Here is an 18797-nt window from a genome sequence, read left to right as displayed (position 1 = left end):
GGAAATATAACATTCCCAGTCTCTCCAGGTCATGCCTCCAGCTACGGGTGCTAATGCAGCACATGCAACCCCAACCCCCTTCCTCCCTCCCAACCACCATAAAGACACATGACCTTTATATTCCAATCTCTTTATAATAAAGACTAACATACCATTTGCTTTTCCAGTTGCTTGCTAACCTGCATGTTAACTTTGTGGTAAGGGCAAGGACACCCAAGTCTCTCTAGATACCAGCATTTCCCAGTCTCTTACCATTAAAAAAAATATTCAGCTTTATTCCTTTTCCTTCCAAAATGGATAACTTCACACTCCCCACATTCTATCTCTTCTGTCATATTCTTGTCCATTCACTTAACCTGCCCATATCCCTTTGCAGTCTCGTGTCATTTTCCTTATGGCTTACTTTCCCACCTAACTTTGCACCATCAGCAAATTTGGATATGTTACACCTGGTCCCCTCATCTAACTCAGTGATATAGATTATGAATAGCTGAGGTCCAAGCGCTGATCCTTGCCGTACCCTGCTTGTTGCAGCCTGTCAACCCAAAAATGACCTGTTTATTCCTCCTCTGTGTATCCAGTTAACATCATACAATCAGAGGGTGTGTTGAGCAGTGTTCAGTTGAAATCTGTTCATCAGCTGTGAAATTTGTTGTTTTGCTCTATTACTGTTTGAAATGTTCTATAATTTTAGCAAGAAATAAGATTTATCTCAACAAGGTTAAAACAAATTGCACGGCGACTACAAATTCCCTCTATTAATCCCCAATTGGTTCATAACCCCCCGCCCTTGCTCTGACTTTAAACTGTTTCTCCTCCTCCACAATCCCTGCCTCTTAGTGCTGACACTTTGCACTCTGTTTCTCCCTCCCCAACCCCCACTTCAGTTCAACATGCTAACTTTCAACTACCTTCTAACTCAAGCGGGTGGTGTGCTTTCCCTTACAGCTCGTTCTCTTTCTCCATCCCCACTTCCCACTACTACTCCCCGACCATTTGCTACCACAGCTCACAATGTACAGTGGTAGTATCAACAGGAAGAACATACAAATTGCTAGAAGTAAAAAGATCACTGTCCATCTGGTTTGCCTTCTTCCACCCTGCTAGTTGCACAATGCAGTGAAACAATTATTGCTGAAATGCAATGAAACTAATATTGTTGACTAACATCAGAGGAAAGAAAAAAGAAAGACTTGCATTTCTATAGCACTTTTCTCAGCCACCAGTGTCTGAAAGCACCTTGCAGCCAATGAAGTTCTTTTGATGTGTAGCCATTGTTGTTGCACAGCAAACTCCCACAACAGCAATGTGGCAATGGCCAGATAATCTGTTATTTTTTTGTGTGATATTGATTGATGGGTAAATATTGGCCAGGACACTGGGGATAACTTCCCTGCTTTTCTTTGAAGTAGCACTTTTGGACCTTTCACATCTACCCAAGTAGGCAGATGGGGCTCAGCTTTAACGTCTCATCTGAAAGAAGACACCTGAAACAGTGCAGTCCTCCCTCAGCGGAACTCCGCACTGGAATGTCAGCCATGAGTTTTGTGCTGAAAACATGGAGTGGGGCTTGAACTCGCAACATTGTGACTCGGGCGAGGGTGCTAAAAACTGAGCTGCAACTGACACTCTATCCCTATCGATTAGTCTACTACAGACCCGGAAATGACACAAGGAAAAGCCAAATGTTGAAGAACTTTGGGGACCATAGGTCCAAAATCTCTTTCCTCCAAAGCACACTATTCATACCACGTGTAGTGCTTAGAGCAACAATCTTTGAGGGAGGCATTATTCAATCACTGCAGCAGTAACAGCAGTGGGCAAGAGTACAGGAGCAGCACTGACGTGGGAAGAGACCAATCTATGCCATTTTTCATTGTACCAGGTGGTATCATTTTTGGACCACTGACTCACCATCGTACGTGGGTAAGTGGATTTTGCAATTCAGTATGTAGGTGGCTGATGAAATTCAATGCCACTAATGAGCTGGTGCATTTTTTTTTAAAAAGGCTAAAAGCCGTGGTAAAAAGGGTCATGTGGAAGTGCTGTGGAGTTTTGGGATTCAGGTTCACAAGACATTAAAAGGAGTACCTCAAGAGGATAAGACTATAAATAAGTGTTTTGTGGCAAAAGGTGTGGAATCTAATGAACAAAAAATGTTGCAATGGTGGATCTATATAAAACTTTTCATGTCCACCTTGGGAGTAATGTGTGCAATTTTGGGCTTTATACTTATAGATGGGATGTGGAGACAACAGCACAGATTCACTGGGATGTTGACTTGCTTAAAGATTAAAAATATGAAGAACAACTGGAAAAATTGGGGCTGCTTCCATTGCAGCAGAAGAGATTCAGAGAGGAATTGAAAGAGGTGCTTAAAATTATAAAGGGATGGATGATATGGGGTTAAAAAGGCTTCTGATGAAAGCCCACAACCTGAAACATTGGCCTGAATTTTCTGAGGAGTCGATGGGGAACACATCCTTGCTGACTCCAGCAGCCCTGATGCCATATAACCCACAACGAGTATTGATTGGCATAAAGCTAGACTTCTACCCCAACTTGGGAGGAAGCCCTGTTTTGGAGAGTTGCCGGCCAATCAGATTGGTTGGCAGCTCTCCAGACACAAAGCTGCAGTGGCTTAAGGGAGCTGTCTGGAACTAAGCCCTGGGACCTGGAGGACTGGTAAGTGGCAAGGGGAGGGGGGGGGGCGGGTGGGTGTGCGGTGGCGGGCATGAAGGCAACATCTACAGGGATCATGAGGGGAGCCATTGGGACCTCAGGGAATAGGCCAGGAGGAGAGAGGCTGGAAGTCACTGGGCCCCAAGGGGAGGGCTCCCCCAGTCAGAAGGGGTCTTCTGATGGCCAAACCCACCCCACCCCATCCCAGCCAAAGGCCAAACTCAGTTTATATCTCTTAGACATTCAGTGCTCCCTGAAAAACAGTTCTCGCCGCATCCTGAGATTGACACTGTGTCATGTGTCATCACATGACTCTAAACCGCTGTCTTCAGCATCACTGACTCACTCTATCTCAAAGCTGTCCTGCTTCGTAGTTTCATTTCACCCTTTGCCTCATCTAGTTCTGTTGGAAGGTCACAAGCTGAAACATTAACTCTGTTTTTCTCCCCATAGATGCTGTCAGACTTGCTGAGTATTTCCAGCACTTTTCTGTTTCTATAAATAAACCATACTGTTTTTGGTAGCTAAGGAGACATAGAAGATTACATGCAAAAGATTTAGGGCAGCGGTTAGGAGAATTTTTTTTTACACAAGGTTGCAAGACTGTAGAATGCATTGCCAGAGTTTGAGATTGAAACTGTGCTCATATAAACCTTTAAGAATAGGTTAGACATGTGGTTGAAGGGGGATGAAGTGCTGGTGCTGAGGATAAATTTCAACACGGACTGGTTGGCTGAACAGCCTGTTTCTGTGCTGTAATTTTGTGATTTTACATAATCTCCTAACACCCAGAAGTTGAGAAGATCCCTAATTGAGCTTGTTGCAAACAGTACCTCCTAAGGTATAAAATGTCATGGCTGTGCCAGTGGTAGGTGCTGATCTGATGCTGAATATTTTCCTCACACTAACCTTTGGATGCCATCACCTCGTCTTTGTGTCCAGGGTTACATTTTAAAGAGCATACACTCATCTCGTGTATTTAACCTGCAGCCTAGGGTCTGTTTGCATGGGACCCATGTAGAGTTTACTCTAAATACTGGATATTCAGGATCTGCATCGTTCTTAGAAATATGGTTCAAATCTATAAATCATTGATAGCAGTGAGCAAACGCAAGCCTTTAAATGGACATGGGCCCAACACAAAGAGAGAACTGTATGACTTAACAGGCTACTCCTTTCTTCTCCCTGAGCTGGAGCCTGGGGCTTAAAGCTGCAGTGCTCTCGCACAATAACAATCTGAAAAGAATGTGCATTTGGAAAGTTCTTGCCCTATTTTGGCAACCTGCCCGAAATCATATTTTCCTTCCACCGCCTTCCTACAATTTAAAAAGAATTGAATAGGTTTTAGTGCCGTCAACATGTGTTTTGTTGTCCCTGGCTTTAGGAAGTCCCTCCCTCCCCCGTTCCCTTTCTCCATCTGGACAGTGCAACTAATCAAAAAGATTTATACACTAGCTTGTGTCTCACAGATTGTGTATTTTTTGCGTAGTGGGGGTGAACATGTGTTATGTAGTCATGAAAATGTTTCTCTCCCCCCACACACCCTGCGCCATTGTTGCTGTGATAATAGAATGGAATACTGATTGCTATGTGTCATCTGTCAAACTGTAAGTGGACAATTGAAAGTTGCTTGACAGTATGCTGAGGTGGAAAAATACATTTTTAATGGCAAACATATACCTTTTTTAAAAATGCCATCATTCTCCACTTATGAAATACAAGGTTACTGTTGAAAGGAAGGAGAGGAGGTGGTACTTTGTGGACCTGATGATTGCAGCAAATTGTGCACCTCATGGCTAACATCCACTTTTATTTTTAAGTTATCCCCCTCCTTCCTATATGCTTTGGGACAGGTTACCAAAACTATGGCAGAAAACTTTGCTGACTGACTCTTTGGGAATTTTTGTTGTTATGAGGTGCTGTAGATTTGACATCCAGTGGTGCGGAATCTCGATGGGTAGCACACTAGAGCTATTCTGGTGGATGTTGAAGATCCTTTGGCCTGGTTCAAAGAAGGGTAACAATTTCTCCTGATGTTCTGGCCATTATTTCATCCTTTAACCATTACTGTCAGATTTGCATTAACTGGCTTTAACTCTTGGTGCTGTCTTAATAATTTTGAGCCAGCAACTTGCAGAATAATAAGTAAAGAACAGTCTCAGGATGTGAGCATCACAGCATTTATTGCTCATCCCTAGTTATCTTGAACGTCAGTGACTTGCTAGGTTACTTCAGAAGGTGGTTGAGTGTCAACCATGTTGATGTTGAACTGGAGGCACACGTAGGCTAGACCACATTTTCTTCTCCTTCATGCACTTCTCCTTCATGCACTTCTCCTATCCCTAATGGTCACATCAGGAGTGCCTCAAGGTTCCTTCCTCTATCTTCTCCTATTCCTCATTCATTTGTTTCCTGTTGACAACAACCATGCATTAGGATGGGCATAGAGTCTGTTTCTTGAGTTTCCAGCTGGGGCTGAACAAGTACCATTGTATTGTCCAAATGCTTGCCCAATGTTAAGCGTTGTGTAAGCCACCCACCCCCAAGAACTCCCGGCCTAATCATGGGGCTAGCAGCTTAGCAGCGCCACATTTAGCGGTGGCCATTGCTTGGGGCTGTACCTGGAGGATGAGGTATCATCAATGGCTGGCGACCTTAAAAGACGAGTAAGTAGAGTCTGGGCTCGCTAGAGCCTGGGAGGCACGCTCTCGTGATCGGGTGGACATGGGGGGCAGATATCGGAAGTATCATGGGGGTGGCCATTGTCACTCGGGATGGGAGGGGGTAGGCTGGGGCCCTCTGAGGGCCATGGACTGCCCAGAAATGAGGTCTTCATCCAGAGCCCACTGGGAGGCCACCAGGTTTCACTAGGTGGTCTCTCCAAGCAATGGTCAGCCCCCTGATGCCGGTAAAATGCCTGCAGAGGCAGTAAGAGGTCTTAAGCACCCACTGAGCTGGCTCAGTTGGGGTCCGAGGTGCCAGTTGACCTGCCATCTTTCCTTTTGCTGGAAAAATAGCATGGTGCAGGAAGGTGTCGGACAGTTGACGCCTTCCTGTGCCATTTTGTCTGCGTTCCCACCTCTCAGCCTGTCCCCAAAGAGCTGGTAAAACCCAGCCTTGAATGCCAGCAAAACAGAAGTCATCTTGTTCAGCACTACACCAGCTAAGACACAACCTCAGTGTTCTGTTTTGGGTGAGCTTCAAACCTAGTGTCCTATCCATCACTGAGCATGCAAGACCTCCAGTGCTGGCAACACCAGCTGCATTCTGAAATGTTTTATATAAATTTTATCTTTAATCAATGAATACCTATTTATCCATGGCAAACAGTCAATCTATCTTTGAAAGGTCAACCCTTTTAATAGGAGCTCAATTTTTCCTTGGCGTCTCCATGAAGCTGTGGCCTAATTTTTATTTACTTGACTGATAAAGTAGAGTCTTTTGTCACTTTCATCCCTTGCGTATAATTGGTTTCTGGAATGGACTGACCCAAAAAGCTGTCATGAGGAACTGGAAGCTTAAATTTGTTTTATTTCTCTGAATTGTGTCTTCCTCAAATTGAGTGCCAGCTGTGACTCAGTTTTTAGCATTGTTGTCTGTGAGTCAGAAGGTTGAGTGTTCAATCCCCACTCCAGGTGCTTGAACACAAGTCTAGGCTGACACTCCAGCTCAGTACTGAGGGAGTAGTGCGGTGTCAGAGGGGATGTCTTTCGCATGAGATATTAAACTGCGGCTCTGCCTGCCCCCACGGGTGGATGTAAAACATTCATTGGCACTATTTCAAAGAAGAGTAGGGGAGTTATCCCCGGTGTCCTGGCCAAAATTGATCCCTCAATCAATATCTTTAAAACAGATTATCGGATCTTAGAAAGATGTAGCACAGAAGGAGGCCATTCTGCTTATTGTGCCTGTGCCTCTTTTTAAAGAAAAAACAATCCAACTAGTCTTGTGCCTATTTTTTTTCCCTATAACCATGCATTTTCTTTGCCATTTCAATTAGGTGACCAGTTCCCCTATGAAAGTTATGGTTGAATTTACTTCCACAATCCTTTTAGGCAGTAAATTCCAGAGGAAAAAGAGTCATTACCAAGTTGCTGTTTGTGGGAGCTTGCTGTGCACAAATTGTGCTGCATTTCCTATAAGAGTGGCTACATTTCAAAAGCACTTCTTTGGCTGTAAAGCACTTTAGGATATCCTGATAAAATTTGCATTTATATAGCACCTTTTATTATTTTTGTTTCTTCTCAATTGACCTTGAAGTGACCTTGACGGTAATTGTGCACAGTGCATTATCCCCAATTGGAGGTTGTACAAGGGTAATTGTAACAATCATTCTGCATCTGTGGAACCTGTGAATCATGAGTACAAAAAACTGTTGATCTCCATAGCATATTCTCCTAATGGTGATATTACCAGGCAATCTTTCTGATCTTGAATCCCTAAAAAAAAAGCCATACTAATAATAACTTATGGCGATTGTTCACAGAGTGAATTGTGGTGCATTCATACTGCAGCTTGAAACATGAAACTTTTTATAGTTTGGTTTCTGCCTAGCTGGACTTTAATTGTTCTGTTTTATATCTAAAATAAATTGGGTTATTTATATATTTATATATTTTTACACGTTTTTTCACATGATGTGGGTGTCACTGGCTAGGCCAGCATTTATTGCCCATCCCTAATTGTCTTTTGAAAGGGTGGTGGTGAACTGCTGCCTTGAACTGCTCTCACCACTTGAAATCTAGTGTTAACTAAGCAGTGAGAAATGTAAAAATAAAATCACAATAAACATCTGGTAAGGTAGATATTGTAGAAGCTTTGTAGGAAAATGCCACCTGCTAGAACAGTGACCAAAGAGACAGACTAACACTTTTCATCACAAATAGATGTTTCTATCTGCAGGGGAGTCCAAACTAGGGGCTATAAATATGCGATAGTGACCTGTGGATCCTTTTGGAAATTTGGGAGCGGCTGCTTTGCTTGGCAAGTGGTTGTTATGTGAAGTTGCACCCTTGGAGAGTGGATGAGGAGAATGCATGGATGCATTTAAGAGGAATCTGGATGAGTACATAAAGGAGGAAGGAATGGAAAGATATGTAGATGTCGTTGAGATGAAGAGGGGCCTGAGAAGCCTCATGTGAAGCATACACAGGTGCATAGAACTGCTGGGACAAATGATCTGATTCTGCGCTGTAATTCCTGTATTTAGGAAAACTTACCTGCCCAAAGTTATAATTTTAAGTATTTAGATCGTATAGGAATGCTCTTTAACCATTTAACTTGTTGAAAGGTAGATATAAAATGTGCTGAGGATGTGTAATGAATCGCCCTGAGTGCCTAATGCATGAGACCACATTGGAAATTCATTTTATGTGGTGTCAAATTGAAGCAAATCATAACAAATCCCTGGAGGGATTCTTGTGCTGCTTACACTCTGGAGTCGCATTGGGCATTTACACCAACAATTTAGCGTCCACGTGAAGCTAAAAACACTTTACACAGATGCAAAACGTGAGGCTTAGATACACCTTTCGATAGCTGGAAAAGCCATGCTGTAATTTAAAGTAAGGATAACAGATGGTAGATAAGATCTCCAGGGTATCACTTGAATTAAGATCAGTGTAATTAAATAGTTGAGACGAACTGGGATCAGGCCATGCATAGAAATGGATCTCAAGAATAGCCTTTGGTTACTGAAGTGAAATGTTGTAGGTTTTAATGTATTTTGCATAATTTTTGTATTTTTCTTGCGCACTCAACTGACTTTTTATGATTCAGTGCCTTTCAAATCAATAGATTATTCATAGCTTGATCAAGGCGGCTCCATGACTAGTTGTCTAGCTACGCTTTTAACCTTGTGGGTAATTCACTAAATGGGTCCAGACGTGGGCTCTTAGGGAGTGAGGGTGAATTTATCCCTTTTGTAAACCAAATCAGATAATGGATTTTTAACACTCAGAAGTGAAGGATGAGTTGGACACAGGAATTCAACAAATGTATTTGGAAATGGGATGCAATGGGCATGCCCATCCAATAAAAAAAATCTGAGATTGCTATAGAAAAGAAATGTTCACATCAAATATTGAGGTATAGAACACCATGTCCGTTGGTCTCTCTCTCTCAAATTTAAGCTTCATGGTAGTGCTTATTTTCATATGAGAAATACAATATCAAAAGTTTTTGGAATTTATTGTCCTACTAAACTTACTTTAAAAAAAAAAGCAGAGTGAAGGGCAATAATGAGGGACATCAAGGTTATGGGAGAAAGTGAAAGAGAAGTCGTCAAAGTAAATCGAGCAATAATTATCTAGGTAACATTAAGCTCGGATTTTAAAAGCCTGCAGGTTATGAAAGGGAGAAAAGATTAAAGGAGCTATTTTGAGGTTTTGGGGAAGAATGAATTGATGAATAGGCAATTACAATTCGATATGATTGCGATGGAGGAGCATTTGAGATTTGTGGAGGAAGATTTACCGGTGGAGATGACGCAGGAATCCACTTGATGTCAGAAAAGAAAGTGAGGGCCTAAGAATGTCAGTGGATAGAACCATTCAAGGAGCCATATAAGAAATGATGAAACCATGTCTTTAAATAATTAAAAGAAATGTGGCTTTTACTGCCCAGTTGAAGGACATTGTATAGGTCAAGATATATTTATTCAGCTACTGCCCTGCCAGAAGATCAGAGTCATTAAGTACTGAGGGTTTGCAATCTAACGCATGTAGACAGTAGAATCATTTAATAGAAGAATGGATGGGGTGGATGATTATGGTGGAGGACATTGCCATGAAGGAGGAACTGTGCGAGAGGAGAGAAAGCTCTCCTCTCAGCCTGATTAAATGTGAAAAAATGGGAATGATCGATCAACGACCGTTCAGATGGAACAATTTAAGATGAAACCTTATATGTATGACTAATGTATTGGAGAAGAATGACAGAGTTCTGTCAGCACCAACTTTGAGACTGTAGGACCATTGCAAACCAGTAGTGCAAAACAGAGTGAAAGACCAGAATAAAACTGAGGGACCAGCACCAAGGGAGCACATTAGAGTTTGTGAAGTTGAGCAGAAACAGAGAATATATTAATTGCCAATCTTGAATAGATTACTGCAATAGGAAAAAAAAGATATTATGGAAAAAGGAAACAAATTAAAGTTTGAAATGTGTAAATGTAATGTAATTGTTGAGCAGCACAATTAAAACAGCTCAACTGACTGCTCTGCTGGTGGCTCAAAGTTTAACCAGTGAATAGCTGAGCTTGATGGACTAGAAGGTCAGAGTTTTGATCTTTGGTCTGGGTTGAGTTAGCTGACAACAGTAAAGCAATGCTACCATTGGCCTCAGTGAGCAGGTTAGGAAAGGAATAATTACCCAGGATTCTCCTGATCTAAATCTACTGAGGCTTGCTGGAAGTGTGTTTGTGTAAGGAAAGAATTGAGCTCACCATTGATGCACCCTGTGTAAAATAGCTTACAGAAATTTAATGTCGAGACTTGCGCATGATTAATGGGCATTTGGATCGGGTACCACAGGGTGGCTAATCCCATGGATGTTTACCTCAGAGTCAAAGCCTTCAGGAAGGAGGAGAAAAACTACGGCCAGAATTTTGACCTTGATGGGCGAGCGGGCCCCACCGGCCCCAGCCGAACTTCGCCGCCGAAATGGGGCTGGCCACCATTTTGAGTGTGTGGGCCAATTAAGGCCGGCCCAGCGGGTTGCCCAATGGGAAGTGCTATGCGCTTCCTGTGCGGCGGGGGAGCGATTCCCCATCTGTCAAAGTGCGCTCTTTCGCGCATGCACACGAAAGAGCACACTGCTCCCTGAGACTAAGTGTTGTCTCAGGGAGAGCGCTGAATGTTTAAAAAAACTTTAAAAATAGAGAAAGAAAAACATTATTGACATGTCCCCCTCGTGTGACACTGTCACACGAGATGGGACGTGTTAATAAATATGAGTGAAACTTTAATAAACTTTTTAAAACCTGAGATGAAACCTCATCCCGCCAGTGGATGAGGTTTTATCTTTATTCAGAAGCCCGCTGGGGCTCCTGGCCTGCCCGCCAGCCTTAAGGTTGGACGGGCAGGTCTGTCAATGAGCTTAATGATCCTGTCAATGGCCTCAATTGACCATTGACAGATTGGCGGGTGGACAGCTGATTTCGATGTCTGCCCGCCTTCCTAAAAATTTAAAGGAGCCGGGATGACATCGGGGGTTCCTCCCGACGTCATCCCGCGTCATTTTCCCGTCCGTGAGTGGACCCCGCCCCCAAATCACCGAGAGGAAAATTCTGGCCTACATATCTTAATTGTATGTAAAACATGAATTACTAAATTTTCTGTTCATTTCTTGTATATTCAGTGTTTGCAGCTGGCAGTGAAAAGAGTCATTGTTTTCAAAGAGCAGAAGGTTTCCACCCTTTGTTCTAGCCAGCTTGAGATAAAGGCCAACATTTTATTAACCTTCTAAACTATTTTTGCAACTGTTCACTAGCTTTTAATGATTTCTGTGCTTGAACTCTTAAATCTCTCTGCTCATTTAAAAAAAATCCTTTTTCTATTCTTTCACAGGATGTGGAAATCATTGACTAGGCCAGCATTTATTGTCCATCCCTAATTACCCTCATCCATAGTTCCCAGCTTCTCTCCATTTAGAAAATACTCTGATCTATATTTCTAGAGTCCAAATTGGAGGCTGCCACGCTGCCCAACATTTTGCTCACTCACTTAACCTATGTCCCTTTGCAACTTTCTGCTCCTACCTGTGCTATTTACTGTGCCACCTAACTTTGTATTATCAGCAACTTAGATAAACGGCTCTTTGAACCTTCAGTGAAATAATTTATAAAAATAGTGAGAAGCTGGCGCAGTACAGATCCCTGAGGGGCAGTGCGCATCACATTCTGACAACCTGAGTATATATCCATTGCCTCTACTCTGTGTATTTCCTATCATTTGACCAGTTCCCTAGCCAAAACAATAGGTTGTCTTCAATGCCATGTGCTCTCATTTTTAAGAGCCTTTTATGTGGAGCCTTGTTGAAGTGTAATCTTCAGCTGAGGTATGGCTACGTGATGGGGCATTGGGTAAGTGCGCACAAACATAATTAAGTCTCCACCCTCCCCCTTTTAGAATCATGCATTCTGTACTTATTTTTCTATCTATTATGTATACCCATACCAATAGTTATGGGACTGCCTATGTTCCCTCTGCCTCTAATGACACTGGAGGGAGAGCATAATTACATTGAGTTTACGTGACAGTTTCTATTTGAACTGTGGACATAGGAATTTATAATGAAAAATGTTGACAGGACTTGCAAGACCACCTGGGATATCTCATGTATTATGGATAGCCTTGCAAGGAGTAGAAGAGAAACTGAAATGGAGAACTGGAATTGGCTCTCGAGTTAAAATGGAGCAGGTTACAAGGACAGTGGAATCCAGTTACTGTGTACTCTCTGTAATAGATCGAGTTGAACAGAAAGACTGAAGATAACTAGACTGGCACATAACGATGCCAGTTGAAGATCAAAATTAGGATTGGTTAACTGTTTGCATGTACCTGCTAACCCCCGTGAAATTACTGTCATGAAGATTCTGTTGCCTTTACAAGTTCATGTTGTGTTAATAAGGTAAAATGCAGCAGTTAGCACACAATTGATGCAGCAGGGATAAACGTGTGGGAAAACTGCACAGTTCTTGGTAGAACCTTCTCTTCTGGCTGGTTGAATCTGTTATTATCCAGTCCTGACATCATAATTTCAAGCTCATGGGGAAAGTCTGAATGATGCCAGCAAGCAGTATTAAAGAATTGCAGGAAAATTTCAAACAGGGAAGTTTGAAAAATGGTAACAGAAACGTGATAATGTGGATATTTTGCACAAAATGAACAGACCATGTGTGCATGGCTATAACCTGTTGGAGATGGAGATGATCATTACTGAGAACATTTGCTATGAACCATAACTACTGGTTGTTGTTTCCTTCTATTACAGCTACTGAATATTACTTACAATTAACTAACTTCTCTTATCCATTCCCGGCCACTCTTCACTTGATGCTTGACTGCATGCGAGGACATTTCTGAATGAATTAACCCCATTTTCATTGATGCTGTGATCTTGTTATCTAAGAAAGAGGGTTGGTCCACTTGTAATAGCATAGGCAGGGGATGGTTTCCCTTGAAGTTCAACTCTTCTCACTGCTACTTGATTTATTCAGTCTTTTGCTCTAATCTTGTATATTAAAGTACTTCATTTAACCATCCTATCCATGGAACACCCAATTGCTTCTTTATGTTAAATGAGGAAGAAAACTTTGTGGGTGTCAATGTGATTGACATTTTCATGTGCAGGATATTTTTTAACTGAAAATAATGAAGCTTGAGTTTTTTTTTTGAGGAATTTTACAGTAAGTCGCTTCCATGACATGGTTGTGATCCATCTTCATTAGTATGAATATATTCCTTTCTAATGAAGGTAGAATTCAATGAGTGTGAAACCCGTTATATAATTACTCTAAGGAGTATGTTTGCCTCCACAATTACAAAACTGAACTTCTCCAGCAGGGAGAGATTTTTAAAAAAATGAAAGCAGGCTTGAAAATAAAAGGGAAAGAAGAGAAATTGTTTGTGTGTTAAGTATTGATTCCCGTTTGAGGAGTGATGCTTTGCTATTATGGATCGTGGATTATCAAAATTCTGGGGACAATTATATATTAATAATTAGATTCAAATGCCACATAACCTGCACTGTTTCTCGGTCCAAAATAAAACTACTGACTGCTCAAAATCGCTCTTGCATTCCGTTCATAAAATATCAAGAAGGATACAAATCGTAACTATCTTTTTATATACATATATAGGACTTTCATATCGTGTGCCTGATATAATTAGATGGCACATTAAGAAGAAAGTGGCCTTTTTGTAATCTATGCAAACAATAGCAAATAATTTTATACTGAATTTTAGAGTTATTTCAGCAGTAGTCCACTTCTACAGGTTTATAACAAACAGTGATTCATTAACCCTGCAATGAGTATGTACTTGAATGGTATTCCTCCTTCAGACTATTTAGGTTCCTCCTCCTCCCCCTAACCAATCTGGTACAGTGCTGCTGTGACTCAACCATAAGCATGAGGAGTTGAGTAAGTTTTCTATCTGTCTACCAATATTTACTCCCACTGTGAATAAAACCCCCTTCAGATTTTGTGCTGACACATCCCCCTCTCTTGAAGAATTTGTTTTCAATTATCATGACTAACATGAGGCACGCTGCCAGTGTGGGCTATTTTAGATCAGGTGTTCTTGTCCTAAAGAAGATGAGAAGAAGCTGGATGAGGAATGCATTGGATGGCAAACTATAGATTTATTATATTAATTATATTTTAAAAAACCATTTCAGTTTAGGCAGTTATAAAGGCTCTGCAAATGGCCTGAGGTGTCATGCACTTAAGAGAAAATGAAGAACTTGCATTTATTTTTCACTACCATGCCCTCCGGCAATCCCAATAAGATTTATTACAGCTGATAAGTTACTTTGAGAAGCACTGTGGCATTTCATGGGTAATTAGAGAACAAAAACGAGCCAGGGTTTCTGCTCCTAATCACTGTCCAATGACCCATGCTGGAAAGTGTGTATTTATGATATCCCACCGATACTTCTTGCCTAAGCCCAGGTAATTTATGACACCTCAGGCAAGCTTGTGAACCGCTTGTTCCAGGAAATTATTTTTTGCTCTGACCATGGATGGAGCATATCTCGCAATAGCTTTTCATCCCACCTCAGCATATTCACCTCTGGAGTGCCCCTCCTTTACATCCAACTAATTATTTGCAAGTCCAAAGCTATCACCGTGGGCTTCTGCCATAAGTTCCTTATTCATGCGACTGAATCCATTCCCCTCCCCTTGCCAATACCTCAGACTGAACTAAACGTTTGCAATCTCATCTCTCCAGTCTAACCCTGAACTGTACTTCCATTGCCATGTTCTCGTGACAAAAACTTACTTCATCTCTGTAACACGTCCCACCTCTACCACATTCAGCCCATTGGCCCTCAAATCCCTAAATGTTCTTGCTTTCTAAACTCCAGAACTGATTATTTCAATTTTGCCTTGGCCAGCCTTCCATCCATCCTCTGTAAACTTCAACTCATCCAAAAATTGTCTGCCAGTATCCTCTCCAGTAACATATCTGTCTTTCCTGTTGCCTCAATCCTCATTGGATCCTTGTCCCCCAAAGTCTTAAATCTAAACTTCCTGGCCCCTCCATTCCCTTACTGTGTGCTCCTTTGACTCCAGCCTCATGTATTTGCAGCTGCACCTAAATCTGCCTCGGCCCTATGCTCTGGAATTCCCTCCCTAAGCCCTGCACCTCCCTCTCTTTCTTTTAAGACCCTCATTAAAACCCACTTCTGACCAAGCTTTTAACCTTGCTTAAAATCTCCTTTTATTTTCCCCAGACACCACTGGTTGGGCAACTTCAGACACTGTTTGAAGTTTAAGGTGGGGTGGAGGAGGAATTTAGAAATGGGTTTGATGGTTGCAAACTCTGCAGTGTTCACCGCTAGCGAATCAAACTATAAATCAGTTACCACAGTAATGTGCATTTGGCTATTTTGCACTTATGAAGATCTAAATTCCATGCATTTCTAGTGATTTGTATTTGGTTACCCCCAATATCATAATTGGCTGGAATTTAAAGGATCAACATGTAGTTTGTAATTTTAAGACACGGCTTGTGGTTGGGATAGATGCATGGAATGGGCATGTGGATCCTAAGTGCTCAAGCAGAGATATTTGGCTCTCCATTAGGCAACTTTAATGATGCCACCCACCTAGATTTGGGTTTCAGAGATGAGGTGTTGGTTTCATAACTTTGGGAATTTTTAGGTTTGGAAATAAATAATTGTTAACCACAAAAGTTGAGCGGATGTAATTTCTTGCAAATGATTAAATGGTGTCAAATGCTGCACAAGCAAGGTGAGCGTAAGTTAGCAGCCATATCTGAGCACTATGGAAGGCTGACTATGCTTTCACTGAAATTTGCTTAAATGCAAAATGCTGGGGATGCTGAAAATCGGAAATAAAAACAGAAAATGTTGGAAAAATACTGGAAATGCTGCCAGAGCTGCTGAGTTTTTCTAGCATTTTCTGTTATTATTTTACAGAATACTGAATATTTTTTAAAAAATGGAAATGCCTCAATCCTTTCGGAAATGATGACCGCTAAGCAGGATTGTTATATTGTGTGATGTCTCCACTGCAGGATTACAAGTCTAATTTTACTTTATATTCCAAATTTGCTATGGATCTTGAGGCAGCAACTATTGATGTAGTGCCTTCATTAAGCTTTTAAACAAATGCATTGCTTATGAACAGTAATAGAAAACAAAAGTATTTCACTCAGCGTTCTATTTGAGGAATATTTTGAGATGTTATTTTAAAAAGAAAGCCACGTTTAACACTTGCACTTATTTGGTGTCTTTCACAGCTTAAGAGTGTCCCAAAACGCTTTACAGCCAATAAAGTATTTTTGAAGAGTAGTCAGTGTCATTATGTTGGAAACGCAGTAGCTTGTTTGCACACAGCTAGGCCCCACAAATAAAATAAATAACCAGGTCATCTGTTTTAGATGTTGATTCAAAATTAAATGTTGGCCGGGAGACTGGGAGAACTCCCATGCTCTTCTTCGAATCAAGCCGTGGGACCTTTCACTTCCACCCGAGAGGACAGAGGGGGGCCTAGATTATGGTGCTTAAGTGTCTGGGTGTAAACCTACAATTATCTGACTTGAAGGCTGAACCACAGCTAACATGGCTAAAATGCCCATCAGTAAAGTTAAAATGAGTTAAAATCAATAACATTTGTGTGGTCAATAATTTTGTAACTGCTTTAGCTTTCTATAAATTGCTTGACCTACATCAGTCAAACTGCCAAAGAGGATTGACTATTGTAGCCTCTGGTACAGTGTTTTTATCATAATTGAAGCAGCCTGTGAAAAATTCGTAGTCTTGTGATCTCCTCATCTAAATACGTCATTGAGAGAGAAAAATGAAATGTTAACACAAAAATGTATTGCAGCCTAAAACAATTATACTTAAGTATGCAGTATATGCCATAAAGTTTTAATAAAAAAGATCACTTATAATGGTGGTTTGACATTAATTATTTTCAGAACTATTTCCCTGAACACTGGCCCCTATTTGCTGTGTTAGCAATAACCAGAATAACAGTTACATTCATAGATTCTGTGCAAAGCATTGCCCAGTCTTCCATGTTGTTTTCCTTTATACGTATATGGATGGTAAACCATTTAGTATTGAACTGTTGCCCATCCAATAAGCAACACTTGTGGCAATATTCAGAGTTGGGTGGTGAAATGTCTTCAGACTGTTCATCTAACTCCTCTTCTTCCTCCCCTCCCTTCAAAGAAAATTTGCCAAACTATTCTGAACATGGCCGTTTGAATTTGTCATTTGATGTAAGTGTTTGGTTTCAAGTTATTCCATTTGCTGGGGTACCTGTGTTCTGTAACCATCCGACTGTTCTTGTAAAGTTAAAAGACTACACCAATTAGAATACAAATGATGGATTTGAAAGGTTTAATGCTGAGAATTTCTCAGAATGTAAAAGTATATTTGAGTTGATTCTGCCCACCCCCACCCAGCCCCATTCTATCGGTGGCTCCATGAGTGAAAGCACTGCCTAGTGTGGTACCAAGTGTTGCATATCAGAGAAGTTCTAAGTTTGATCTCCAATCTGAGCTGAAGTTATATTTTAGCCAGGGCTGTGGTAGGATGGCCCAGTCTGGTGGGAGGGTGTAGCTGAAATTAGACTGGGTGTCGCTCTGTTTGGGAATTTTCAAGCCTGGAAAGAATGTTTGGATAGAGGATGAGGACGGGATAGGGATCATCCAAGGTGCCCTCTTTCAGTTGATTACCTGTTGATGCAGAGCAGCGAGCAAGATGATAGCAGAGAGTGATTAGTGAATGGGAAATTGTATCTCGATTTGATTCACCACTTTCAGGAGAGAAGTAGAAAAAATCTGGGGGAAAGAAATTTGACAAAGTATTTGTGAAGAAAATTTTAGTTTCTAAACTCCTTTGGATTTATGGTTTACATCATTTCTAATAAGAGGACTGTGTTAAATGGTGAATTATAATCAAGTGGAGGCTATGGGGGAATGATCCTTCCAGAAACTAGTTTACACTTAATTTATTTCAGTTTAATACTTTAATTTGCTGTTATATTTAAAATGCATAAGTGGAAGTAGTGAAGTCAGTTCACTCTGTATTCACTGCTTGATCACTTTTTTCCTCTGGATGTTTTCTTTATCATTTCCTATGGTTCAGGAGGTTGTGTAATTGGCCATTTAATTTCCTTGACTACCATATCATATGTTGCTGACGGGAATTACTGTATTACAGCTTCCATTTGAATTCCAGGGTGTTCTTCAGCAAAGTCTTGTATAGATGACAGCCTTTGAACTACTTCCTGCCCATAAAACAAGCACAGCTGTAAATCTTTCTGCCCCTTCTCATTAAAGAAAAAGAAAGCCTTGCATTTATATAGTGCCCTTCACAATTTCAGCATGTGTCAAAGTGCTTCACAACCAAATAAGTACTTTTGTAATGTAGGATACATAGCAACCGTTTGGTTTTACAAACAGCAACGACAAAGTGACTCAATCATTTTTTTTTCGTCATTTGAAGGGTAAGTATTGGACCAAACCTGGAAGGATTCCCAGGCCCCCCTGCTTGCCTTTGAAATAGTGCTACTGGATCTTTTATGTCTAATTGAGAGGGTGGACAGGGCCTTGGTTTAGCTCCTCATCCTACGGTGCAAACTCCTTAAGTTCTGCTTTGAGATGTCAGCCGAGAGTATTTGTTCTGGAGTGGGTCCTTGAACCCACAGCCTTTTGATTCAGAGGTGAGTGTGCTAGCACTGAGCACTGGCTGACAAAGACACTGATTCTTGCTGAGATGAGATGCTACCTATTGTCAAACATCTTTCCCAAATGTTATTCTTCACCTATAAGCCTAAACTGTGTGTGATACCAGGATAAATGATCATAGAAGGTATCGTAGGTGAGCCCAGTCACACTCTTGGTTCACTT

General features: G+C 41.2%; 1 protein-coding gene across 4 annotated transcripts in view; it reads left to right on the top strand.

The window, feature by feature from the left end:
• Positions 1–18797, top strand: part of ccny (cyclin Y) — a 242789-nt gene that overhangs the window by 53788 nt on the left and 170204 nt on the right. The window contains exon 1 of one of the 4 annotated variants that reach the window (XM_078537445.1): positions 28–47. The exons of 2 other annotated variants lie outside the window; for them this stretch is intronic. In XM_078537445.1, coding sequence (XP_078393571.1) covers positions 32–47 — 16 coding nt within the window. In that variant the 5' untranslated portion in view covers positions 28–31. Of the gene's footprint in view, positions 1–27; positions 48–7815; positions 7835–18797 lie in introns of those variants that run through there. One more of the 4 variants, XM_078537446.1, reaches the window with a different exon arrangement.

Source organism: Cetorhinus maximus, chromosome 3 (genome assembly GCF_964194155.1).
Source record: "Cetorhinus maximus chromosome 3, sCetMax3.hap1.1, whole genome shotgun sequence".
Classification (NCBI taxonomy): Eukaryota; Metazoa; Chordata; class Chondrichthyes; order Lamniformes; family Cetorhinidae; genus Cetorhinus; species Cetorhinus maximus.
The sequence above is the reverse complement of the archived record's forward strand: the minus strand, read 5'-3'. Positions and strand labels throughout refer to the sequence as shown.